Genomic DNA, 27,577 nt, shown 5'->3' on the forward strand with positions numbered 1-27,577 from the left:
CAAGCCCCATGGTACACACTCTCCATGCAGCCTGCTCCCTCTTTTCTAGCACTGGCCTCCCTTTCTAGCTGTGGCTGTGTCACGGATGTCCCTCCCCAGCCAGCCTCCAGCTCTCCGTCCGTTTAGCTCCAACGCCTGACACAGTGCCTTGCACGTTGTAAGCCCTGGCTAGCTTCTAAGAGCCTCACTGAGTGACTGAAAGCGTTTTTAAAAATGTCGCCACATAGGCTTCAAACTGTAGGCAGAAAAAGCTTTGCCTGGATTGACATTTTAGAGACGTATTCTTCAAGTTAGATGTGTTCACTGACTTTACCTTGTAAAATTTAAAAAAAAAAAAAAAAGGACCTCTGTATCGCTTCGCATCTAATGAAGGCATGTGTATACTATTAGACCACGTTATGAGCTTAGTGGAAGGAGACAAGATTTTACGCTAAGAAAATGTATAAGACTGTTGAGGTCACGTGGGAGGAGGAGCGTTGCTATCTTACTCTATCACGGCCACTAATAAAAATCTGACACGGGGTGAGTCAGAATTGTCTGTCGGAGGTGAGTTAGATCTGGCTCATGTTCGTACAGATGTGAAAGCCAGGAACGAAGAAAGAGGCTTTGAAAGCCTGGGTTGAGGAGGCGGTGCGATTCACTGGGATGAGCTAAGTGCCCAGGGCCACCGGCAGACATGCAGGCCTGTGTCCTTCCTTTGTTCTGGGGTCCCTCTTATACCATGTGGCAAGGCTGGCGGCTGGGAGCAGCTCAGGACAGGACCGGGTGGCCTCTTACCTCTCCCACCCTTCTGTGAGCTCCAGTGGGTCCCAGGGGACAGCCTGCCTTCCTTGCAAAGCCCAGTAGCACTGGGAGCAGAAACTGGGACCAAAGAGTGAGCACCTTGTTTGACAAGCTGGACCAGCCCCCTCTTCTTCAGATGCGGGGGAGCCCTGGCATGCTGACTTCTCCCTTCTCCCGTTCCCCTTCCCTCTCTTCCTCCCTCTTCCCTTCCCCTCTCTCCTTCCCTGGTGGTGCCCTTTCCTAATGCCCACTTCATCCCTTTTCCTTTCTTACATGCCTCTTTTCTAGATTTTCTCCTCTTTCCTCCCAATTACTTTCCCTCATCTGAATCACCTCTTTGGTCCCTCCTCCCCTTCCCTGACCCCATTCAGCTCCATGCCGACTGTAGGCAGAGCCGGACTAACACGCTAGCTCGGCCACCCTCCAGAGAAGTCACTCTTCAGTGGCCACCTTCCTGACCCCCTGGTCCTTTCTCCGCTCGTTCAGCTGTTGCTCTGAAGTCTGAGGAGGACAGAGCGGGGCTGCCACAGAATCAGGCCAGAGGAGAAGCCAAACCATGTGTCCACACTGCCCCCCAGCACTGCTGCTCTGAGAGCTTTCGGAGTCCTCAACAGGGATAGGACTTAGGGGCTTCTTCAGAACGGGGAATGAAAACAGCCATAGGTCAAAAGAAAAGTTATGGGCCCCACACAAAAATAATAATCACAAATGAAAACTAAGTTAACTCTGAACTCCCAAATTCGAAGAATTGCCTTGAATCTGTCACTAGAAAGCACCCAAGGCCTCACTCTCTGGGCTCCGGGTGCCCTGGGAATGGCAGGAGGCTCTGACCCCCTTCCCTCTTTGTTCGCTCCCAAAGAACGTCCTCTGAGGTGGTGTTCGAACTTCCTCGGAGAAACTGTCTCTGGGAACTGTAGGCCCTTGGCTGCTGGGACTAATGAAGGTGATGTCAGGACCGCTTGGCTGTTGGGCAGCTCACCAGGAGATTGTGGCTTCTGGATGCAGTCCTTGGGTCCCATGCTCCGGGTGAGATCTGGGTCTTCAAGTGGAGGAGGACAGATGAGATTTCAGATTTAGAGTTGATGCTGGAATGATTAGTGCTTTGGGGGGCATTGGGCGAAGGTATTTTGCACATGGGAAGGACACGAATTTGGGGGGCCAGAGAGTGGACTGTTAAGGGCTGACCTGCATTTCCCCCAGAAACCTTGCTGCTGTCCTCATCTCTGGTACCACAGAACGTGACCTTATTTGGAACTAGAGTCCTTACAGATGCAGTCACATTACAATGAGGTCATTAGAGTGGGCCCTAATCTCCTGTAACTGACATCCTTATGAAAAGGGAAAATCTGGGCAGAGAGATGCCCCTACTGTCAGTGGTGGGCAGCGCATGAACTTCTAGAACCCTGACAGTAGTGGAAAACAGACACAGGCTGGGCACTAGGTAAATGGGAGCTCTAGCGGAATTTCCGATGAAGATGCTGTGGACTCAGCTTCCCAGGTCATAGTGACGTTAGCCTGAAGACGCTCTTTGACCCTGCGACCTCCACTTTTCACCACTCACTGACTTTTGAAGCTGGAAGGACACTTGGAGGCTCTCTGTTTACCCCCAAATATTACAGATTAGGGACAGGAGCCCCAGAGAAACAAATGACTGCACAGCCCGCCTAGCTGGCTCTCACCTGTGGTCTCCAAGAGCGAGGCTGGGTGCCCCTCCAAGGGCCACTGCGTGAGTTTACCCTGGGCCTCTCTCACACCTTTTGAGAACTGTCCAGAAGATGTGCGTATAAATTAAACATCATTCTTGCTGCCATCAGTGAGATCCTTGTTGGCTAGTTGCCAGTAATTTGGGGTGGTCTGTGCCTTGCTTGGAGTCCCCAGTCCAGGAGAGGTGAGGTGGCTTTGGGAGGAAAGGACCTCCTGGGACAGCAGAGCTCCAGCTGAGGGCTAGAAGAAGGTCCCTGTGCAACCCCAGCCTGAGCTTCCATGGTCCCCCTTTCTGGTTCAGCCCTTCCTGTGCCTCTCGCCTCATCTGATATCAGAGCCCTGCCCGCTGTTTCCTGGGGCCTGTAAAAATAAACATTTTAATGCTTCCAAATGATATGACTTCAGACTTAATAACATTATACCGTGCAGCTCTAAGAGCTCTCAGAAATCCTTTAGGACAACTTCCTCCTTCCAGACCAGTATCAAATAACAAGGGTCAGCCCTCTTCCAAATGATCTCTTTGGTACACAGCCATCCGGGCCTTGAAAACAAGGTGATTGAGTGCGAACCAGGAGGAAGGCGCAGGGTCAGGCAGAGCACGTCGGGCACCACGTGGGCCTGGGTCGATGAGCGAACTTGGCAATGATGCGTCTGGAAGAACTTCCTCCAGGGTCTGATCCCCATCAGAGGCTCCAGCAAACATGATTGAAAGTCCTGGAGGTGCCTCCCTGGCAGGTCACGAACCTGTTTCTTTTCCCAATTGCCCTTTGGCTTTGCGACTGTGTCTCAGAAAATGAGGAGCCTGAATTTGTTGTCCCCTTCCTATCGGAACTTCCATCTGTTATCAGAGATTTCAGACAAAGCAAGAAACTCTGGGCGGCCAGATAGGTGCTGTTGTTGGCTTGGCTCTTCCTGTTCGCCTGACAGGAGACATGCTCAGGTGTGACCCAGAGTGGGGTGGACAGGGTTCCCACTCCCGGCCTCCCCAGAACAACTCTCCTAGGTCCCCCTGGCAGCAAGTACTTACGTGAGTCATCCAAGGTCACACCCTTGGACTTGTTCAAGGTCAAACCGCTGCTCTCCACAGCGGCGTGTCAGGGAGAGCCAAGGCCTTCTGCACCCAAGCCCACTGTGCCTTGCTTTTGACTGTGCTGTCGGCATCCTTGCTGCCACTCTTGGTGTAACTCTGCCTTTCCCAGCAAAGTCTCCGTTTCTTTCCTCTCATGCTAGTGTTTCTGTAGGAAACAGAACTTACTTGTCTCGGATGCAGTGGGTGGTGTCTGCATGGATCTTGTTGAGGGTTGATTAGAAACCACCTCCCCTCGCCCCTCACCACGCACACCCCAGCTCCCCAGGCGCTGCACAGCCCATGGACCTGAAATTCCATTGTTGGCACCTGCTAATGCACACCCCACACCCCTGTTGGGGCATGTTTTAAAGTATTACTGTCCGGCTACACTTCAGGGAAAATGGAATTGAGGAAACAAGGCTGCGAGGAGCGGGGGGGCAGAAGGAAGGAACTTGAGGTGACCTCTGCCACCTACCCTCCCCGCAGCCAGGAACCAGAATGAGAAGGATGGAAAGGAAAAACTCAAAAACCAAACTCTGTGTGTCTGGCCAGACATATCTGAAGCACACTAATATGTCGTGTTCTTTCTCATCTCTTAGCCTTCACCCATGCTGTTCCTTCTATCTACAATGCTTTTCCCTACACAACCCCTTCTCCTGGCTCACTTTAGCTCCTCCTTCCAGGCCCAGCTGTCAGTTCCCCTGCAGGCTCTTCTCTCCTGCTGCTCTTACCCCTCTGCCCCCGGCCCTGTGCACCCCAGGCTGGGCAGGGGCTGCTCCTCTCATTTCCATATCATTCTGCCTTTCTGTTACTGAACTCTGGGTGCCTGTGGTATGAGTGCCTATTACCTGGGCCGCAGAAGCCCTGCCAACTCAGGGTGGAATTAGCACAAGTGGTTCTTACTTTCTTTACATGGATTTAAATCCATATTCGAGTCTGTATTCTACTGGGCTGCCAGGAGATTCCATCTCAGTCTGAACTGGGAGCCCTGGTCCGCTCTTTAGGGTCACACAAGGATGTGAGAGGATGATGTGCTGCTGGGAAAACCAGGGAGGCAGCTCGGTAGGCATCGATATCCTCAGGGTCTGAGCCATAGAAAACCCTTGAGCTCCAGCAACGCTCTGCTTTGGGGCCAGGCACACATCATGGGTTTCTTTGCTAGTGTGGGGAAGTCCCCTTTGTGCATCCCCTGATGTGGCCTTGCTACCTCTGGTCCCTGCCAGGGACCAGGGCATTGTCCCTACTTGTGCAACTGCAGACGTCGGTCCCCACTTCCATGGGAGGATGCTAGCAGAAGGCCGTCTCCGTTCGTCCTCACTCCTCTGGGCCACTTCGTTTAATCTCCCCAGTGACGAGGCTGTCGTAAAACAAACAGATGTTCCCTTCACACTTCACACACATTCTCCTCTGGGCATTTTCAACACCTGCCAGGCAGAGACCTGTGGAAAGCCCAGACACATTCTAGAAAGGAGACAGCGAGGGAGAACAAATGCAAATGAGTATATCAATAAATCGTCTTGATGTGCTCGTTTGGATCCTCAAAGGCATTTCCTGGGCCTGGTGCCTCGTCCACAGTGTTTACTTAATTCAGTTTAAGTTGACTCTTGGCTGATTTAAGGCTTACACTTAGGGTTTTGTAAGTTGTGCACTGCACAGATCTAGAGGACTCCACTCAAACGGATTTGGTTCTTCATTAACATAGTTTTCTGGCAGATGTCTGGTCAGGTGTCTTGGAGTGTGAGCTCTTTTCTACTTTGAATAAATTCTTCAGATCTAGTGGTGGCCTCAACCAAGGCCTATACATTTTTCTGTTTTTCCTCATTCAGTTTCTTGAATGCAACAAATGATAAATAAGCAAAATTTGGGGACGTGAAAAATCACTTTTTGTTTGATGATAATCCCAGGAGATTGCTGACTTTATTAATTTACCTAAACCACAGCCAGAAGCTTAATATTTTAAAATGATTTTTAAAAAAACATTACAGAGGAGTGGGAAACATGGAGAAAAGAAGAAATCAGGATCATGTCATTCCTGCTCAAAATTATAATCAAATTATACCAAACAGGGGCGCCTGGGTTAAAGCCTCTGCCTTCAGCTCAGGTCATGATCCCAGGGTCCTGGGATCCCCGCATTGGGCTCTCTGCTCAGCAGGGAATCTGCTTCCCTCTCTCTCTGCCTGCCTCTCTGCCTACTTGTGATCTCTGTCAAATAAATAAATAATATCTTTTTTTAAAAATTTTACCAAAGAGTCATGGGTACCACGTCTGCATATCCATAGTTATGTAGAACTCTGAGTGTCTGTAGACCTCTACAAGTGAACTGACTAAAATATGGTGTGGGTTTTTTGTGTGGGGGGTAGGGTTTAAGAAAAGTTTGTCTTAATCTCTTTCTTGGTGCTATCTGACCCCATTCCTTCCTGTTTTGTTTCCAGTGACTAGGGTAGCTTGCATCGATAGGAAGACGGCTCTCAGAGGATACATCTGTGCTCTTACATTAAAATAATCTCCATTTTTTTGTTTTGTTTTTTACAGATCAGATGGCAAAGGAGCCAGTGGAAGACACAGACCCGAGCACGTTATCCTTTAACCCGGTAGGTTACAATCTTTACATCAGTGGGGACAACCGTTGTTACTTCTTTTTTCCCTTTGTTACGTTTTTATTGCTCAGTATTTACATGAAGATCAGAAACCCCAAAGTCAGGTTTTCCCAAGATAAATTTCTTTATCGTGGTGTTCTCTGTGATGTAATGAAGTTTGGGTTTCTCGGGGCTAAAAATGGTATTGGATTCTGTTCTTGTGATCTTAGATTATATCAGGTCTTTGTATTCTTGTCTATTTGCAATACTTGTCAGTCCTCAGTTTAACTTCCCCTTCTTCAAAGTTCAAAATATTTAGTGTGAGATGGAAAGGCAAAAACAGGACTAGTATACAGTTATTGGGGGCCAGCGGGCACAAATGTTTGATTCACTCATGTTACTGCATTTATTCCCTGCAGTAACCCTGTAAGGTAAGCACTGCCCATTTCACACATGAACCACTGAGACTCAGGGGTTGGGGTAAGTCGCCCACATTGGAAGTAGCCCAGGTGGGATGCAGACCCAGCAGCTGGCTTCCGGTCCCTGCCCTGCCCTCCCAGAACCACACTGTGGTGTGTCTGCTGCTTAAGGCTTACTGAGGACTTCACATACATGGTTCTTTATCCTCCAAGTAATCAGTGAGATGGGAGGACAGCCACCCCATTGTACAGATGAAGCGATGAAAGTTCACGGAGTCATAGAAAGTCACCCAGACGGGAGCCCTGCTCTCCTGTGTGGTACTGCCTCTTGCTTATGACCAAATCCATGCCTCTGGCAACATCACATGTGTTATTGTGCATATAGGGGAGTGACGCACTCCTTTAAAAAAAAGAAAAAGAGTGTTTGGAGGAGAAGAACTGTGCAGCCCACGAAAAATCCTTAGAATGATGTAAAAGACACACGTCAATATCATTAGACAATATAATTCGATGAAATGTCCTGAAGTCTTTGGTGATTCACGAGGCACCCTCAGTGTCTTGAGGGGTGTGTCCTTAAGTCTTGAGTCCCCACTGCATAGTTCGTTGGGGGCCCCGTTGGGGACAAAGCTGGACACGCAGTGGAAATCAAGAGGAAAACACCCTCTGCCCTTGCATTCCGGAAAGACAGAGCATGGGCCAGCCCTGGGGCTGTCGCTCCCCATTCCTTGTGCTGTGGTCCTGAACGAGGGCCTTTGGCTGCTAGAAGGTGCCCTCAGTTTGTCCTTCCAGTCCCCTACCCAGCGCCCAACCCGCACTGCTCTTGGACTCCCGCTCTCTTCCCGCCTAGGGTCACAGTCATCTCCACCTACGCTCACTTCTCAGTGCCGGGGCACAGTGATTTCCCCAGACCTTCCTTGGGTCGGTTTGCTGGGGCTGCCACAACAGAAGACCACAGAGCGGGTGACCTAAGTGCTCCCCATATCTGCAGGTTGGAAAGGGCAGAGCCCTTCTCGTCCCTCCAAAACTGGTGGGGAAGAATCCTTTCTCATGTGTGGTGGTCGGCAACCCCTAGTGGTTCTCAGCTTCCAGCGGCATCCCACCAGTGCCCTCGCTCCCTTGGCCCATGGCCGGATTCTCCCTGTGGGTGGCCATCTCTGTGTCTCTTCTCTTGTAAGGAGAGCAGTCCTGTCGAATTGAGGCTCCCTCTACCCCAGTGGGATCTCATCCTCACTAGTCCTCTAAGTCTGTAGATGTCTAGCTACCCTATTTTCAAATGAGGTCCCAGGGAGAGGTACTCAGGGTTAGGACTTCAGCACATTTTTGGGGGGGAGGTACATGTCAGCCCAGAACATTCCAGGGGCTCCCAGGATGAAATCTGTGCTCCTCATCATGGCAGATGAGGTCCTCATCTCAGCAGCCCTCCCGATGAGCCAGTTGTGTGTAGCTCTTTGCTGCGCCTAAAACACCCCACGCCTTCTCACCTTCCAGGGATACTAACACTGTTCCATGCAGCGAGGAAAATCTCCCAGCTTCCTCAACTAAGGAACTTGTGTGCTTCCTCCCCAGCGACGCTTTCTTTGCCCCACCCTGGGGCCTTGGGAGGCTCCTTTCTCTACAGCCTAACCCCTACTTTTTAATCACACTGCTGGAATTGTTTGCTTGTGTGAGTTCCTGCAAGACTGTGTTGAATGTCTTCCCATATTCAGCACTGGACACAAAGCAAAGGTGGACGGGCCAAGCTTCCCAAGAACTTGGAATGGTACCCACCTAAATCTTCTCACCTTGCTTCCAGAATCTTCCATGTAAACTGGCTCTGTCATTTCCTATCCTCCCCTATCCCCCTCCAGCGTGCCTCTCTGCTTCTACACTTGTCACACTTCACACCACCTGGACTTGCTCCCCTGGGCCCACCACCTGTGACACCGTGCTCCTTCGTCTTGGTCACCCGAGTTCTTGGGCATTCTGCACACCAAGCTCAAATGTCAGTCTCTCCAGGAAACCTGCATTTGCTCCAGCCTGTGGGTTCCCTCACACAGACTTCTGGTAGATATTTATCTATTTATTTATTTATTAAAGATTTTATTTATTTATTTGACAGGCAGAGATCACAAGTAGGCAGAGAGGCAGGCAGAGAGAGAGGTGGAAGCAGGCTCCCTGCTGAGCAGAAAACCCGATGCAGGGCTCGATCCCAGGACCCTGGGATCATGACCTGAGCCGAAGGCAGAGGCTTTAACCCACTGAGCCACCCAGGCGCCCCTGGTAGATATTTATTTAACACTGAGTCAAAATGCAGGGCTGCAAAGATCATAGTTCCTTTTTGTTAAAAAAACTCTTGAGGGGCGCCTGGGTGGCTCGGTGGGTTAAAGCCTCTGCCTTCGGCTCAGGTCATGATCCCAGGGTCCTGGGATCGAGCCCCACATCGGGCTCTCTGCTCCGCAGGGAGCCTGCTTCCTCCTCTCTCTCTGCCTGCCTCTCTGCCTAGTTGTGATTTCTCTCTGTCAAATAAATAAAATATAAAAAAAAAAACAAAAAAAAAAAACTCTTGAGTCTATCTGAGGAAATAGGCAAGTCCATACTTTAAAAACAGCCTGATAAGTGTTACTGTACAGGTGTGTTTTCTGTGCTCCGGGGACCAGACTATCTAGAAGAATCTAGTCTCAGGGAGAATTTGACTTTAAGTTCTCCATGACTGATGACTGACTGATTGATTTCTTCTGTGGAAGAGGGGTTCAAAGCTTCTAGAGGTTCTGAAACTTCACTGTTCAGCTTCAAAGAAACTGCAAGGAAGGAGTTTTAAAACAAAATCCTTGGTTCCACATTTGTTTGTTTTTCTCTTCTGTCAGAGAAAGACATACATGAGACCTACAGGCAAGTTGGAAGGTGCAGCCTTTTTTTTTAAGTCTGGAGGCATGGACCCAAAGGCCCAGATGGGGAGTGGGAGCTGCACAGGGGTTAGGGGACAGGATAGGGAGACTGGGCACATTCCACTCTGCTCATGGAAGTCATCGGAGAATGACCACATTGTTTAATCGGAAGTCAAAGTTTCCAGAATACCTGCATGGAGGTACCAGGAAAGAAATATGTGATTGCAAGAGCCTTTTCTATTTTGAATTCCCTCCAATGGTACTGCCGCCAGCCAGTGCACTGAGCAACTCTGTACAATTGTGTGCAATGAGTAGATCTTTGTAGATCTTTGTGTGGTCGGTAGTCTGGTTGGCTTTTGAATCCTGTCCTACTCACTCCAGGACACAGGTCTACACGAGTGAGATACAGCCTGGCCCACAGGCTTGTTGAGCCAAAGGAATGCCACAGAAATGGGGACAAGAAATGGGTCTATCCCCATAATTCACAATAACAAATGCTCCTCAATTTTAAACTACAGGAAATGGGGGGGAGGGAATAACCCAGCAGAAAAGAGAGGAAGTGTGGTTTAGCGGTCAGAGCTGACGCAGTTTGGAAGCCTTATTCTGTCTCATGTTCCAACATTAACTTCTTGTCAACTTTGATTTCATTTTTGTAGACCGAGGATAATAACGAACAATGGGTCAGGCCTGTTGATAAATCCATGGCTAGAAACTTGCAAGGTTTTAAACGAAAATTATGACTTTCCCCAAACAAAGCTTTCTTTTCACTTTGCTCTTATAACTGAACTATGGAGTTTAAAAATAACTCTCTTCTTTTGTTGGTTTCCACAGTCAGACAAATATCCCATTCAAGATACGGGACTCCCTAAAGGTATGTACACTTAATATAACTACTTGAACTTATGATTATTTTAATGTCTTGAACAAAGCACTAGGGAAGGTCATCTCTTGTTCCTTAAAGTTGTTAAACAGAAACATACTGACAGTTTAGCTTTTGACTTGTTGACTCTCTCGGGCATGGATTTTCTTATTAAAATCTACAAATTATTTCATTACAAATTATACATCAAATCCCTGTGGCATTTTTAAGATGCATAAAATGAAGAGAGCCAGCGCTCTGTGTTACAAATGACAGAAACCTCACTCAAGCTCGTTTTAAAAAGGGATGGGACGTACTGGCTTAGGCTCTTTAGATACTGTGAGGTGCAAATTTGAAGGATGCTCTCAGGCTCAGCCTCTGTGTGTCTCTAATCTCATCTCTCTATCTTCATCTGTGTTGGCTCCATTTTGAGGCAGGCTTTCCCTTCATGGCCGGAAGGATGGTCACCAACACCTCCGGCTGTACACGGTGCCCATCGAGATGGCAGAGCAAGGGCGTGCCTTTCCCTAGTGCCCACGGCACAATTTCTAGGGATGGCTGTCATATGGGGAGTTTGGGTCACATGGCCGTCCGTGCCTCCATTGTTGCCCTTAGGAGGATGGAGGATGTGGATCAGGTTTGTGCCTTGAGGTTGGGTGGGGGAGGGCATGGAGTTATTCTACCCAAACCACAGGAAAGAGACCTCTGTTACTAGACAGAGGGGCAAAGGATGCTTGTCAGGCCCCAAAGCAAAACAAAGCAAAAACAAATCCAAAAAAACCTATCTTTTGTAATTCACAGACTAATAGTTTAGCCATGGTGTAGACATGGCCAGGCTCAGCCTCTCATGATTTCTTCCGTGGGGCAGTCTGTTGTAGGGTCATCTGGTTGCCCTCTGGAGTCTTACCTTGTGCTCCTCTGACAGGCCAGAGAGGAGGGGTGGACGGGGTGAGGGACAATCTGGTCTGAACAGCTTCAGAGATGGCAGGGGCCCCCATTGGGAGGCCCCTGAGAGAGATGGTGGGACTTCCCAGCACCTGCCGCTGTGCGTTTTCCTGGCAGTCCTTGTAACCGGGTAGCCGTAGGGTCCCCCAGCTGGAGGGCGAGGAGGGAGCTCTTTGCCAGGGTCCACTTGGGGTTAGGCCCAGGGTTCTGCCAAGGTTCCTCTCCCTCCAGTCCTTACTGGCCAGACTCTTCTACTTACACCCAGAAATTAAACCTCCAGCATTTCATTCCTTTTGCCATCTGTGCATGTCCTGGGAGTGGCAGTGATGTGGAAAAAGGAGACCGAAGGCCAGGTTTGAGTCCAAATCCTGGCTGTATTCAGGGAGGCTTGTGGCAAGCTCCCCTTCCCCTAGTGGTGAGTGACCTCTAAGTGTCCCGAATCCTCCAGTCCATGATTAGATTCTCCAGTTCAGCCAGAAGGTAGAAGATGCAAACCAGGCGACCAGGGACATGGGAGGCAGTCTCAGGTGGTGTGGCTTCGACTTCAGTGTGCAGTGAAGAATTATTGAGGGCATGGGGGGAGCTGTTGAAAATCCAGATTCTGGGCTCAGCGGCTTTGAAATCACCATGTGGCAGGTGTGGGGCCAGGCCCAGGAACCTGTAAATGCATACCTGAGCGGCTGGGAGGCAGACATCACTTTAACCTAAGAAGGTCAAGGATTTGGTATGTCCACCAGGGAGGCAGATAGACAAGAGAACCAATCTGTAGCCAGACCACTAGCTGGACTCTGAGTGCCCTTGGAATTGTGGCTGACCCTCTCAGGGTCTCAGTTCCCTGTCTCCCAGTGCAGGAAGGACAGTGTTCTCCTCTCCTCCCAGGATGCTAAGGAGAATCCAATGAAATGAGTCCAGGACGGTGCCTGACACAGGCAAGCCAGATGGTGGAGGGAAGTCGGGTGAAGGAAATGTGCAAACTCAGGCTTGAGGATGCTTTCCCAGTCCCATGGCAAGAACGGCACTGCTTGAGACAACCGCTGAGCTGTGGTGACGCTGAAAATGCAATGTCACGGTTTGAACTGTATTTTAACACCCTTAAAAGTGGTTTCCTGTTTTGGAGGGGAAAAAAAAAGAAGACTGGTTGTTTAGCAACCTGGTACTGCAGTAACTGTATCATTGGGTTTCTCCTGGAATTTGAGATTCACAAAACCTTAATTAAACTGGTGAAGATTTTACAAGTAACATGACTGTGAAAACCACGTTTATGGGAAATGTGACTAGATCTTCTGTCCTGATTCACAGAGAACTGTCTAAGCACATGAGTTCTTTTTTTTTTTTCTTTAAAGATTTTATTTATTTATTTGACAGAGAGAGGAATCACAAGTAGGCAGAGAGGCAGGCAGAGAGAGGGGAAGCAGGCTCCCCGTCGAGCAGAGAGACTGACGTGGGGCTCGATCCCAGGACCCTGAGACCATGACCTGAGCTGAAGGCAGAGGCCCAACGCAATGAGCCACCCAGGTGCCCCAAGCACATGACTTCTTATCTCTAAAGAAATACATCATCATATACATAATGTCTAGAAGTTTATAAACTTACTCTAAGGGCGCCTGGGTGGCTCAGCTGGTTGAATGTCTGACTCTTGGTTTCAGCTCTGGTCATGATCTCAGGGTCATGGGGTCGAGCCCCTGTGTCAGGCTCTGCTCAGCACAATGTCTCTTTGAGATTCTCTCTCCCTCTACACCTCCTGCCACTCACTCACATGCACACATGCATGCGCGCTCTCTCTCTCAATAAATAAATAAATGAATCAATTCTTTTTTAAAAACTTCAACATTTGCATTCAATAAGATCGATGACTTGGGATGCCTGGGTAGCTCATTCAGCTAATTATTTGCCTTTGGCTCGGGTCATGATCCCAGGGTCCTGGGATCGAGCCCTGCATCGGGCTCCCTGCTCGGTGGGGAATCTGCTTCTCCCTCTGCTTCTGCTGCTCCTCCTGCTTGCCTGCTGTCTCTCTCTCTGTCAAATAAATGAACAAAATCTTTTAATAATAATAATAATATCATCTATGACCTGATATTTGCTAGTATTTTTAAAAACTTACCAATGGGGGGGCGCCTGGGTGGCTCAGTGGATTAAGCCGCTGCCTTCAGCTCAGGTCATGATCTCAGGGTCCTGGGATTGAGCCCCGGCATCGGGCTCTCTGCTCCGCGGGGAGCCTGCTTCCTCCTCTCTCTCTGCCTGCCTCTCTGCCTACTTGTGATCTTTCTCTCTGTCAAATAAATAAATAAAATCTTTAAAAAAAAAAACTTACCAATGGGGCCAATATCACTGTTAAACATATACGGTAATTTTTTTTTTATAAACATATAATGTATTTAGCCCCAGGGGTACAGGTCTGTGAATCACCAGGTTTACACAGTTCACAGCACTCACCATAGCACATACCCTCCCCAATGTCCATATTATGGTAATTTTTTATCATAAATGTTTTTAGGGGAAGAACCCATATGAATCAGTGCAGAAACAAAGTATAGAGTCAAAAGCAAATATAATCTAATTAAGTCCAAACTTGGACTCTAACGTTTAAGTGAATTTTAGGGGGTCCTGCTTTCTTTAACAGAGGATTTACCTGTAATTAGCTTTAGTGGTTTCCATATGGTTAAAAAGTCTTCAAAATTTATTTTTTTAAGTAGACTAACTGTGTTTCACAAAATATGATACTTCTGGTATATTCCTGCTGTCTCCACGAGCAGTATAAAACCATTCCTCACACAGTCCAGAATGGAGGGGTTCTGAATTAGCTGCTTTCACCATAAATCAACAGTGAAGTCTAACGCAGCTCCAATGACCATCCCGTTTTTGAGATGAAATATGTTGTTAAACTTGTTTTCTTATTAAGAACAAATGTGTAGCTTCCACCTCCCCTGATTTTAGAGATTTCAGGGGTTCATTCTGTCAGGCCTCTTTTCTGAGAGGTATTCTGGGAGAGTCTGCTGGCGCTAAACTCAGGACTAATATAAGAGTGAGGTTCATTTTATTAAGGTTTTTTATTTGAGTATTGTTGACACATAATGTTACATTAGTTTCAGGTGTAGGGCATAGTACAAAACAGCATGGAGCTTTCTTAAAAAAATTAAAAATAGGGGTGTCTGGGTGCCTTAGGTCATGATCTCGGGATCCTATATCGGGCTCCCTGCTCAATGGGGTGTCTGCTTCTCCCTCTGCCCCTCTCCCTGCTCGTGCTCTTTTTCTCTCAAATAAAATCTTTTAAAAAATAATATCTAGGGATGCCTGGGTGGCTCAGTGGGTTAGTCTCTGCCTTTGGCTCAGGTCATGATCTCAGGTTCCTGAGATCGAGCCCCGCATCGGGCTCTCTGCTCAGCCGGGAGCCTGCTTCCCCCTCTGTCTCTGCCTGCCTCTCTGCCTACTTGTGATCTCTCTCTCTGTCAAATAAATAAATGAAATCTTTTTAAAAAATTAAAAATAGAATTACCATATGCTCCAGTAATTCCACTACTGGGTATTTACCCAAATAAAACAAAAATGCTAATTCAAAAAAATATATCCACTCTTAATGTTTATAGCACCATTATTTGCAATAGCCAAGCTTTGGAAGCAACCTGAGTGTGCACGGACAGATGAATGGATGAAAAGATGAGAGGTGGGGTGTGAGTGTGTGTGTATATGTGTGTGTGTTAGAATATTACACAACCATTAAGAAGGATGAGATTGTACAGTTTGCGACATGAGTGGGGCTTATTTTATATCAAAGAGCTCCTGATATCTTGTAGAAACTGCTGGCTTACATGTTTTGAAGGAAATGTGACTCTTCACAATTTGAGAGAAAGTGTGTTTGGGAAAAAATTCTCATTTTTGAACCACTACTCTCAGTGAGGGGAAATTATTGCACATAAATACATTATAAAGTAATCAAGATTTTATTTTCTTTTTCTCTAGGGTTCCTGCTCTTTTATTGTTCAAAAAATCTTGTGATGAATTTTAAGTTAAAGAGAAGTAAAGTAGACTAATCCTATTGTTGCTAAATTTGAGGCATTTGAACTCAAACGTAGATGATACTTGGGGGGATGTTTTAGAGCAGTTTGTCAACTAAATGTAGAAGTAGTGGTTCAATTTGAAAAAGTGAGGAGAAAAACAAATATGAAGGAATTCACTAAAATCAGAAGTAAAAATACTTGCCCTAAAACTCACAAGCCAATATGCTATATTATATATGATCTTTCCCCTCATAGATTAAAGCATTTTGTTAATAGGCTTCCCTGTTCTAAAAGGAAGCCAAACACCCCTCCTGCTGTGTCCTGGTCCTGCTCGTTCCATAAGTTCATGGCCTCCCACTCAACCTTGACTGGGACTCCTATTATAATAAACTCTCAAATCAACCGTCCTTCCCCAACGAATTGGGGAATTTGATTTGAATATAAAAGTGACCATCCTACACCATTTTTTAAAAAAGATTTTATTTATTTGAGAGAGAGAGAAAGCACGAGCTGAGCAGGGAGGGGCAGAGTGAGAAGCAGGCTCCCCTCTGAGCAGGGAGCCCGAAGCAGGGCTCCATCCCAGGACCCAGGGATCATGACCTGAGCTGAAGGCAGACGCTTAATGACTGAGCCGCTCAGGTGCCCCCACCCTGCACAGTTTTGTTTTTTTTTTCTTTTGAGGAAGGCAGAGAGGAGAGGGAAGGATGTGACCACAGGAGTGTTTGGGTGCCACTTCACAAAAGTACATAAGTTCAAGTTGTCCTCACATTGGCGAAAAAAACCGTGCTTTTACAAAAATGCCAGGCTGACCGTTTTGACAGTAGCCATTCTGAGAACCGGCGTGACTGAAATCACACGTCGTTATTTTTTGCCGTGGTGCCTCAGTTCTGTGGGATGCCTGTTGGATGTCAGATTTCCGGGGGGGCCCCGAGATTCCAGTTAAGTAAGTCTGGTGTGGAGCCTGGGAATCTGCATTGTTAGCCAGCACGGGAGGTTCAGACGCCAGAAAGCTGGGCTCTGTCTCTTGAGACGCACAGGCCAAGGCAAGATCTCCACTGCTCTCACTTCAAGAGATACCACATAGAATCTTAGTGAAAAACTATGCCTTTAGTTTAAATTTCTCAGATAGTACTATTAAGGGGGGGGGTGTCCTTTAGTTGGAATCATGTGGGAGCCGTGAACGTAGCCCCTTGTTTGAACAAACCCAGCACCCTTCTGCTTACTAGGTGAATGGATGTTAAAGAATGTAAGAAAGAGATCAGTCAACCAATCTCTCATTCAGTCTTAACTCTTGGCCCCTGATAAATGATTCTTTCTTCAAAGCTTTATCACTCTCAGAGTTTGCATAAGCCTTTCTTTCATAACGTTCTCTATGTCTGTCAACTTTCAAGTTGAGAGCGCAGTGTTGAATTCTACAAAGGTTCCAATCTGATGGGACCAAAATCTGATTTCCACGCGTTGGTGCTGTCTTCACCACAAGTCGGGGAACTGCAAAGTTAACCCCTGTGTCAAACAACCTAAGAATGGAGGTTTCCTCCCCAAGTCAAGTTTTTGGAAGGTGTTAAACATGGCACCTGCCTTTCAGGTTCCTTTGACTTTCTCTGGCAATCCGCACTTGGACAATAGAGCTGACGTAGCTTTGCTCTGTCCTCTAGGAGGCTGAGCTCTGAAGACATGGGTCATTCCCACTGTCTGTTATCTGCCAGGCATAGTAAAGTGTCCAATGAGCAGATGAGCCCAGTGGCATCTGCTGTGGTGTTAAGCAGAGGGAAATGTGTTTGGAGTGCCATTTACTCACCCGGCTGGACAGGGAAGGACCCTGCCCGGGGTTAGGCAGACGGCCACACATACCTGACACTGAACGGATGAGATGGACGGCAGTTTATGAGTCCCTTATCCTCACTTGGGGGAGGGGGACACTGCAAGCCATGCAGGGTCACATGGGGTTGCCCTCGTGAGCACATGAACAAGCAGGGACTGCAGTTCTAAGGGTGGCGAGAGGACGGAGGGCCCTGGTTCCCCAGGGAGGATGTGACTGGCTCATCCGAGTAATTCTGTGTGCCGGCAGGGACCAGAAACTCAGTACTCAGGGCTGAGTGGGGACGGTGGCTTGTGTTTAGCTAGGGGGCCTTATCCATGGAGCAGAGCGCCGAGAGCTTATACCTTGGCCGTTCCAGGTCCTCCTGATTTTACCAGATATGAAGTCAGCACAGAATATTGAGTCTTAATCTTAGATCTTATGCCCCAGTTGACTCCATGGTGCCTTTACATCAATGTAAATCTTAGTGACTATTGAGACTTACAGGGTAGAGGAGGGCCTCCCTAAATAGCAAAACAGGCACTTGCCCAGGAGAGAATGGGCCCTGTGGTGTGGCAATGGGGGAGTGAGTGCCTGGCCCCCGAGGGCGTGAATTCAGACAACGGAAGCTTATGGCAATAGCGACCCCAGGCAAAGGCTCTGTTTACGCTTTGTAACTAAAACAGGAATTCTGTGAGGGGCCCATTATACCTTTTGAGGTAGCCTGTTGCCTACAGAGTAAATGGAAGTTCCATCCAATGGCTCCTTTTAGAGCCAGGCATTGTGCATTCTGAGAAGTGAAATGAATGTCTTGGTCCCTATCCAGTAGGGACTCTCTGTCCCCTGGTTTGGAGCTCCAAGGGGATAGAGAGTATTCCAGAAAGGCCTTATATTTGTGGTCTTACTAGAGGTAGAGACATTTGTTACCTTGATTTATATTCTGTTCATGTGTGAGGCAAGAGATTCCCAGGGTTCTTTACTTCAAAGTGGGCAAGTCTTCAGCAATGGTTCAAGAGTTTGTAAATAATAGTATTAATAGTAGTAGTAGTAGTAGTAGTAGTAGTAGTAGTAGTAGTAATAATAATAATAATGATAGTGCTGATGCGACCATTGTTGGCCGGGGCATGCAGCACTGAGATGACAGCCTGAAGTCTGGCCAACTGTGCTGACTCTTGAATCCCATCTGTTATCAGGGACATCCTGAAAGGGCTGGAAAGCACAGCTCTCCATGAGCTCCACCTTGTCTGGTGGTGGCCATCTCATTGTAGTGTCTAGAGTCTCCCACAGCTATTCGCTCAGTGGGTCTGAAGGGTGCCCCCCAGGTAACCCAGGCATCTGGGAAGAGTGACCTCTTCCAGCACCTTGGCATCTGGCAAGAGACTAAGGAGAGTGAGGGACTCCCCCTCCCATGAGTGGAATATGCCCGAGGGTCCAAGTCTGACTCCACTCAGTAGCAAGGCCACAGAAGCCATGTCAAGCTTGTAGGCTGCTGCTTCCGTGACCCAAGGCAGAATGGGCAGCAGCGCCTGGAGCTTCACAGGTACAGGGTCAGTGAGAGCCTCTATTTCCAGAAGAGCCCAGCCTGCAGCCAGCGATCACTGCTCTAATGGTATATAGAGAGAAGGGCCTAGGAGGGTGGTTTCTTGCATTAGAAGCCTATGGACAGCTTAGGACTACCATGGTGGTCCAGAGACTTCGGGAGGAATACGAGGAAGGAGGTTGAAACCCTGTCAGTGAAGAGGTTGCTGAGAATGCTCACTGTAGACTTTTGTTGGAAGGAGCCAAATTCATGGTGGACCCATTTGCAAGTAACCGTGGCAGTGGGAGTAAGTGAAGTGTGTAAATGGGGAATGGGTTGTCTCCAGAATTCCAAAAGAACTAAAAGATGTTGGACTTGTATTAATGTATAGATACTCTTTAATAACCTTGTTAGAAATGAAGCAGCCCTTAGTTTACCAGAAAAGTCTTAGGAAATGAACCAAGTTGGCAGGGCGGTGCACTGCCCTGGGGGGCAATGTCCTGATCCCTTTCTGTGAGCTCTTTTACGGATATTTGTATGGCTTGGATGACTGTGTCACGTGGATGTCCTCAGAGGAGGATGTGAACCTGTGAACCTGGAGAAGAGTTGGTGTTGATAAGATCTTGCCTGCAAAGTCCGTGTGCTAGGACAAAGCTGTTAGGAACCCCGTGGGTATCCTGGTCACCACGCACTGGGTGCCTTTGCAGAGGAAGGCACACTGCAGCTGAGAGGCTGCGCAAGTAGACACTAGCCAGAACCTAGCAGCCAAAACTGTAATATACAGGTATTTACTAGTGGCTGATGGGATGGAGTCAGTAATGTCAATAACACTGGGCATGGGGTGTAGGGCTTTCATGGGTGGGACCACAGCAGTAAGGTTGCAGTAATGCTCTTTGAGGTGCCATTCATTTTCCTCTGGGTTTAAGATGAGGCCACATTCAGCTGTTAAATGAGAAGCAGGAGATAATCAGCCTTTTACTCTTCAGGTCTTATATAATAAGTTTTGATCTTTGGAGGTCCTGTTTATTTTTTTAAGATTTTATTTATTTGACAGAGACCATAAGTAGGCAGAGAGGCCGAGGGGAGGAGGGAAGCAGGCTCCCTGCTGAACAGAGCGCCCGATTCCGGGCTTAATCCCAGGACCCTGGGATCACGACCTGAGCCAAAGGCAGAGGCTTTAACCCACTGAGCCACCCAGGCGCCCCTGGAGGTCCTATTTAATTTACATTGGGCCATAGTAGTCATTTGAACTGAGAAGTCTATGGGGTCCCGTTTTGTCAAGTCAACTAACTGGGAAGATTTAATATGAATTCATGGGGTCAGAGTGTGGGCTGTGACCCTAGGAAATTGAGGCCACATGGTAGTCCTCATGGTCAGGGTCAGGCATGCCTGTCCTGTGACCCCATGAATTCATCTATGGCCTGTGTAAATTATTGTAGTAAATATTGGATTTGCCACTGGGTCACACTGTGGACCTCTGTTTTCTGTTCTTTTTTTCCCTTTTATCTCCTCCCCAGTATCCAGGTTTCTTTCCATCTTGCTTTCATGTCCCCTCCCCTTTTCTTTTTGCGTCACTGGATAAACTCGGAGTGCAAGTAGGTGGGGGAACCCTCTGCTTCCTCCTCCACAGAGACTCAAATCACTACCATGGGGGTTGGGGTCGGCCACAGCTGCCTGCCACAGTGCAGTGGTGGCTTTCATATGGTTTCAGAACCCCGAGCTTGCGTCAGGCTCCAACCAACTCCTCGTCATGCGGCTGGGGGCCCGTGGGTGGGTTTCCCCTGTAACTGAGGGTCAGGATCCTCACTGCAGACAGGCAGAAGTGGCCCACAAGCCCAGCGGGCAGTGGGCTGAAATGGGTTTGCTACAGCCCTGCCTTTTCTTCATTTCTTTTATGCTTTCTCTACAGATTCCCTTGGAATATTTTTATTTCTACCTGCATAAAGCCCCAGCATTCACTTTCTGGCCATTCATGGTGCAGACTTTCTGGGGGCTTATAGGGACGGGCTGGGGAGGCTGATAGTCCACCTCATAGGGAGCTACATCTCTTCCTCCAAGGAATGCCAGTCAGTCTGCTTGGGGTCAGGGTTCACCTCCAGGAAGGTCCCACTGCCAGGGGTCGGGTGGGGTCTGGCAGGCCGGCGATCCAGAATTGGTCCTTCCGCACTCTGTAAGCAGCTGCGCTAAGCCCAGACACACTGGCTGGGGGCGTGGCATGGGGACGACAGCCACGTGCCAAATGCTCCTTCCCCATTTCCCCCGGTTCCTGGGCCACGGGCTGCCATGGTCATATATCCTGATGCCCTTGGGGGTCAGGAGAGCACATGTGCCAGCAGCAAGGGAAGCCATATGGTGTAGGATGCAGCAGGGTCGCCATTTGTGCCCAAACAGCCACAAGTAGGGCGCCGTGTTTCACTCACCCTGGGGTGGTGATCTCATGGCTTTCTGCAAAACTCCCAAAGCGCCCTCCCCACACCCATACTGGCCCTGTACGATCACAGTGCCAGTGTGGCTGTCCCCAGGTATCCACCAGGCTGGACACAGCTGCCGGAGAGCTCTAGCCCAGACTGTGGTATCTGGGACTTAAGTAGTGACCAGCCAGGGCGCTTCGAGCTGGAATTCTCCAAGCTCGCCTGCCAAACATCAGCGGACCCTGACAACACATCACACTGGGGGACAGACTCTGAACAATGGTTTTCACCTTGAGGATGAGGACATTTTAGCTGGGAAGAGAGGACAGATGCCACAGTACTTGGGCCGTGCTGTTCCTGATGTCAGCTGTCACCCCACCTCCCCTTCACCTGGCTAGTGAGGGAAGGACCCTGCCCCGGGGTTAGGCGGACGGCCTTATGTACCTGACACTGGGTGGATGAGATGGACGGCGGTTTATGAGTCCTTTATCCTCACCTGGGGGAGGGGACACTGCAAGCCATGCAGGGTCACATGGGGTTGCCCTCGGGAGCGCGTGAACAAGCAGGGGCTGCAGGTTGTAAGGGTGGCGAGAGGATGGAGGGCCCTGGTTCCCCCACAGGGATGGGACTGGCTCGTCTGAGTAATTCTGTGTGCCGGCAGGGGCCTGAAACTCAGTACTCAGGGCTGAGTGGGGACGGTGGCTGGTGCCCTCCCAGGCAGTGGGGTGTAGCTGAGGGGCCTTACTCATGGCTGCAGAGAGGGCAGATACCTGAGGCCTTCCTGCTTTCACCAGATGTCCAAGCAGCACATAATACTAAGTCCTCGTGGTAGACCTTACACCGCAGACCGTGTTCCTTATCAAGCCTGTGTCCTTTTCCCTCCCCAGCTGAAGAATGCGATCCCATTACTTTGAACTGCCCAACGGACTCTGACGTGCAACATCAGGTAAGACTCGTTTCATTTATATTTTCACCCTTGGATTCTTGCTAATCCATCTAGAATTTTTTAGAAATTCTCTGCCAGAGCTTTGAAAAAAAAAGAAGAGGATTTTTAGGTACTAAAATAAGTCTGGAAATGATCTTTAAACAGCCCAGTGACAGAGTACATGCACACAACTTCTGTTACTCCCAGTAACTTTGGTACTTTTAATCCATTCTTCAAAAAAAGCGTTTGTCTGTAGGCTAAACACAGACCAGCAATGTCAGTGAATGAAGGAGCAGAGCCTGCTTTCTTTCAGATGAAGTTGGTATGCTGTGAATGTGAAGCTTTATTTAAGCCACAACAAAACTGGACAGTCTAATAACATTTTTGTAATGTTTTTATAAAACTTTACCTTTTTTCAGGAACACTTTATTTATTTATTTATTTATTTATTTTGGGGGGGTCTTTTCCCACAATGCAAATCCAGGGATTGTTTTCTGACTATAAAAGAATGTTTGTTATTTTAAACTTCAGATAGGACAGAAATGTACCCCCAAAATTGAGATTTGCCTGTCATTCCATTTTTTACTTTTGAGGTACATCCTTCTAGAAGCTTCCTTGGGTCACCGTGTGGTTCAGTTACTTCTGGTACTGTCTAGCCCATTGCTTTCCACTCTTTCAAAGCTCATTGGCAAAATTGCACAATGCTTCATAGCAACTGAAGTATATTTAGAGTATCAAACGTCTCAAAAAGCATGTCTTACCTCAAGATGGGCTAGTTCGGTCCTGCCCATTCCATAACACCAAAGTGATTTTTAGCGAGACAAATTCAAAGTTCTGTTTAGGCTTGCTTGTCAAATGTCAGTCTGTCATAAATCATTAATAGTGATGCTCCTGGGTAGTCAGATCACTTTTGGAAAAAACAAAATTATACTGTCGTTGATAGAACGGCCAATTTTAATTGTACACAGCTCTCTCGAAAGTTGTCAGTGATGCTGCTTTTAACATTGGTTTGGGGTTCTCGGGTCACCTCCTATGAACATCATATTCTTATTTAGTCATCCTTAGTGTTTTCCTTGGAATTACGATCTAATGATTGAGTTTGGCACCGACTAAATTTAAACAATGTAGTAAACCCAAAGTATTAAATTTTCTCTTCTCGCATTCCTCAATTTGTTTAACCAAGTCTTGCTCCTCGCATGTTTTGTAACATGATATAGACTCAAGGAAGAGGCAAGAATGCTACATGGTTTGTTTGGCCTGCTTTTAGGGATTTTCCAAAACCAGTTAAGATTAGGTATGGAATATACCTCAGGACACTGTTGAGAAGCTGTTTAATTTTAATGTCATAGTTCTGGCTCTCTGAAGTAAAGACTCTCCTAAAAGATGAAAATAGATCTATCAACGAATAAAAGGGGTAGAAACCTATTTGAGATTTTTTTTTCAATTCTGTTGTAAAAGAAACCGTTCATATTCCTATGAAAAGGAAGACTGTACCTAGCTAATTCAGTTCGTTATTTTTTTGCATAATCTATAGGATTTGTTCTAACTGCTAGATATCCAGAGGATTCTTTGAAACCAACTTGGCAATTAGAACAAAGAAAACTCACTGGGGGAGACACGTTTAAAAAAACAAACAAACAAAACCCCCACAGTCCATTTTGTAGAACTCTGACATTAAAAGCAAGCCAAAAATATGTTCTTCAGAATATGTAACATTTGGTGTGTGAGTGCTTTTTATCATTTGAAAACTAAAATCTACCTCTTTGAATGAAGCAGACAAAATAATGAGGCATCCTGATGTGCAAAGTCAAAGTCTAACCTCTCACACAAAATTTCATGAAGAATCCTTTACTTTTAGGAACTTAAAATCCAAACCCCATCTGCTAGAGCCTGTCCTACTTCTGCAGTTTATTACAAGTGGCATTTGTTGAGTGGATGTTCTGAGACCAAACCTGGACTGGTTGTTCTTGGGCATAAGAAAAAGCAGGCGGGTGGTGCCTAGGTGGCTCAGTGGGTTAAAGCCTCTGCCTTCGGCTCAGGTCATGATCCCAGGGTCCTGGGATCGAGCCCCACATCAGGCTCTGTGTTCCGTGGGAAGCCTGCTTCCTCCTCTCTCTCTGCCTGCCTCTCTGCCTAGTTGTGATTTCTCTCTGTCAAATAAATAAAATATTAAAAAAAAAAAAAAAAGCAGGCGGTGGGGCAGGGGGTGAGAGAAGACCCCCACAGAGCTCACAGACTCATTGGAGAAGCAAAGCGCCCAGCATGAGATTCTAGGTGTGGGGATGGTTCACAGGGCTTAAAAACGTTCATGGAACTTGGGGCAGCTGGGTGGCTCTGTCGGTTAAGTGTCGACTCTCGATCTCAGCTCAGGTCTTGATCTCCAGGTTGTGAGTTCAATCCTCATGCCGGGCTCCACGCTCAGCATGGAGCCTTCTTAGAGAAGAAAAAAAAAGAAAAGAAAATGTCTGTGGAACTTTATTTCAAGAAAACACTTTCCACAACCTTTAGCCAACAATGAACTTTCAGTTATGTGAACTACATACACAAACGTCAGGCAAATGAGAATAAGGCAAAATTTCTTCCAGTCTATAGCCAACAATCTGTGCCAAGAGGAAACTGGAGTAATAATAAAAATAATAAATATCAGGTTGCTAACTCAGAGTTAGAGGTTATAGAAAGAATGACATTTATTCTATTTAAATTATTTATTTGATTTCACCAAACAAAAAGTTTTATCTTTTAAGTTTTAGAAACTACATGAAAGTACTGGGCTCATTTAGTTGTGACAAAAGTATTATACTAATGAAAGTTGTTTAATAATAAAGGAATATGGGGGGCGCCTGGGTGGCTTAGTGGGTTAAAGCCTCTACCTTCGGCTCAGGTCATGATCCCAGGGTCCTGGGATCGAGTCCCGCATCGGGCTCTCTGCTCAGCAGGGAGCCTGCTTCCCTTCCTCTCTCTCTGACTGCCTCTCTGCCTACTTGTGATCTCCGTCTGTCAAATAAATAAAGAAAAATCTTTTAAAAAATAATAACAATAAAGGAATATGGGGTAGAGGGTATATAGGAACTCTTTATACCATTTTCTCAAGTTATCTGTAAGTCTAAAACTATTCTAAAATTAAAATGTGTTTTATCTCATTTAAATAATTAGAGAGAGTATGTGCAGGTGTGGGGAGGGGCAGAGGGGGAGAGAGAGAGCTTCACAAGCAGACTCCGTGCTGAGCATGGAGCCAGATGCGGGGCTCAATCCCACGATCCCAAGACCTTAGCTAAAATCAAGAGTCGGGAGCTTAACCCGCTGATCCACCAGGCACCCCTAGAGTAAAAAATGTACCTTAAAAATCACACTAAGTAAAATTTAAAATCTAGAAAAGTGCAAAACCTCATTCCCGATTCCACTACTCTACTATAACCATTTTTTTTTGTCATTTGGATGTATCCTTCATACATTTTTTATATGAATGATTATAAAAACTTTGTAAATATATCTTGCTTTTGTCTTGTGATGTTATTTCACAAACTTTATCCAGCTTGCGACACAGCTATGCCATCAGTTTGAATGGCTGTGTGGTATTACCGTCTCTGACATGGAAGTGATTCAGGGATGCGTGCCTGAGGGCAGGACGGAAGCATCCCTGCTACCAGCGGTGGTACCTGTCAGCGCTCTGAGGAGAGAGCCACTGACAAGTACTTTGCCTGGAGTGAAGTATTAGAAGATCCTAGGTGAGGGGTGCCTGGGTGGCTCAGTCAGTTAAGTGTCTGCCTTCACTCGGGTCATGATCTCAGGGTCTTGGGATCGAGCCCCTGCTTCGGGCTCCCTGCTCAGTGGAGAAGCCTGCTTCTCTCTCTTTCTGCTGCTCCCCCTGCTTGTTCTCTCTCTCTCTCTCTCTCTCCTCTCTCTCTCTCTCTGTGTCAAATAAATAAATAAAATCTTTAAAAAAAAAAAAAAGGAGAAGGAGAAGAAGATTCTAGGGGATAAGACTGAAGGATGAGTTGGAGCCCAGGCCCCAGAACTTGAATGCCAGGCACAGGTGGATGGAAGGTATTGGGTGTGGGGAGTGATGGCCCAGTAACCATATCCAGGGGCCCAGGGGGACTGCAGAAAAGATGAGGGTAAATTTTAAACCTGTAACTGGGAGCTGTTCCTACCAAAAATATAGAGAATTCAGGAAGAAGAGATTCGTGTTGCGGGGATTAAGTTCTGTTTGTTTGTGGGCTGTGAGACAGGATGTGAAGGTTTGTTAGAAGTTGGGGTGTGGGAGGTTTGTGGCCATGCCCCGTAAGTGCTAGAAAATGCAGTTCTGGGTCCTGGTTTAGGCCTCTTGCATCTTTAGCTTATAGCTGAAGCCTCAGGAGTAGAGACTTTCAAGGACGGAGTCCTTGTAGAAAAGCAAAGAGGGGACCCAAGGACGGAAGCTTGAGGAACACATCCTGTTAGAAGCCAGAGGAAGAAAAGGAGCTCGGAAGCAGAAATCAGTCCTCGGGACAAAATGTAATTGCTAGGCTTAAAGAGTGAGTGGGTGATAAGAAAGTTCATGCAGTCCTGTCAGATTCCTTAAGGGAGCAAGGAAAAAATACTAAATTCTTATTTGAGGATGTTAGAAAATACAGTAAAAGCTGATTCTTTTCAAGACAGGAAACAGTGGGTTTTAAAGGATAAGATATCACCAGGAGTGGAGTGATCAGAAATAGGAGAAGGAGAAGTGACAATTAGTGGGGTTGTTTTCCTTACAGGATTAATGTTCCTCGAAAATACTGATGGATAATGTGCTTAAAAATGTTCTGTGGGGGCACCTGGGTGGCCCAGTCAGTTAAGTGTCTGACTCCTTATCTCAGCTCAGGTCTTGTCTTAGTGTCCCCACTTTGGACTCCACACTGGGTATGACGCCTATTTAAAAAAAAATGTTCTATGGGGAACATCCAATATATTGGTTTCTTTCAAGGAATGTATAATCTGTCAGGGAGATAAATGCAAACATATATTAGATAAATAAAGTTACTCGATGCACATATTGATGAGTTAGCATTTTAAAAGTAAGAATTTCGGGGCACCTAGGTGGCTACGTTGGTTAAGTATCTGTCTTTGGCTCAGGTCATGATCCCGGGGTCCTCGGATGGAGGCCTGCATCAGGCTCCTTGCTCAGTGGGGAGTCTGATTCTTCCTTTACCCCTCCCCCTGCTCATGTTCTCTCTCAAATAAATAAATAAAATCTTCAACAATAAATAAAACTTAAGAATCTCAACTTTTTCAGAGACAGGATGAAAAGAAGCCTGGATAGGTAAAGACACAAGCCTTCTTTTTATTTATTTATTTATTTTTAATATTTTATTTATGTGACAGAGAGAAATCACAACTAGGCAGAGAGGCAGGCAGAGAGAGAGGCAGAGAGAGAGGAGGTAGCAGGCTCCCTGTGGAGCAGAAAGCCCGATGCAGGGCTCGATCCCAGGACCCTGGGACCATGACCCGAGCCGAAGGCAGAGGCTTTAACCCACTGAGCCACCCAGGCACCCCAAGCCTTCTTTTTAAATGTAAAGATTCTAGAAGCTGAGATAGCTGATGGCAGATTTGAGTAGCGCCTTGAATGGTGACCCCTGAGTGGGGCAGAAGGGGGGAAATCTAGTGAGGAGATTGGAGGTTAAAGGGTGTGTTCCGTCCATACAGCAGGGAGACCAGAGGCTGTTGTGAATGAGGTAGGGGGGAATGAGGC

At 47.2% G+C, this 27,577-nt stretch overlaps 1 protein-coding gene across 5 annotated transcripts in view; it reads left to right on the forward strand.

Annotated features, from left to right (window-relative positions):
- The window catches only part of EDARADD (EDAR associated death domain), a 100,667-nt gene that overhangs the window by 39,768 nt on the left and 33,322 nt on the right, over positions 1-27,577 (forward strand). For all 5 annotated transcript variants that reach the window (XM_046027565.1, XM_046027564.1, XM_046027563.1 and 2 more), the window contains exons 2-4: positions 6,089-6,147; positions 10,247-10,286; positions 21,830-21,888. In XM_046027565.1, coding sequence (XP_045883521.1) covers positions 6,094-6,147; positions 10,247-10,286; positions 21,830-21,888 — 153 coding nt within the window. In that variant the 5' untranslated portion in view covers positions 6,089-6,093. The remainder of the gene's footprint in view (positions 1-6,088; positions 6,148-10,246; positions 10,287-21,829; positions 21,889-27,577) is intronic.

This window comes from Meles meles, chromosome 13 (genome assembly GCF_922984935.1).
Source record: "Meles meles chromosome 13, mMelMel3.1 paternal haplotype, whole genome shotgun sequence".
In the NCBI taxonomy this organism is placed as follows: domain Eukaryota; kingdom Metazoa; phylum Chordata; class Mammalia; order Carnivora; family Mustelidae; genus Meles; species Meles meles.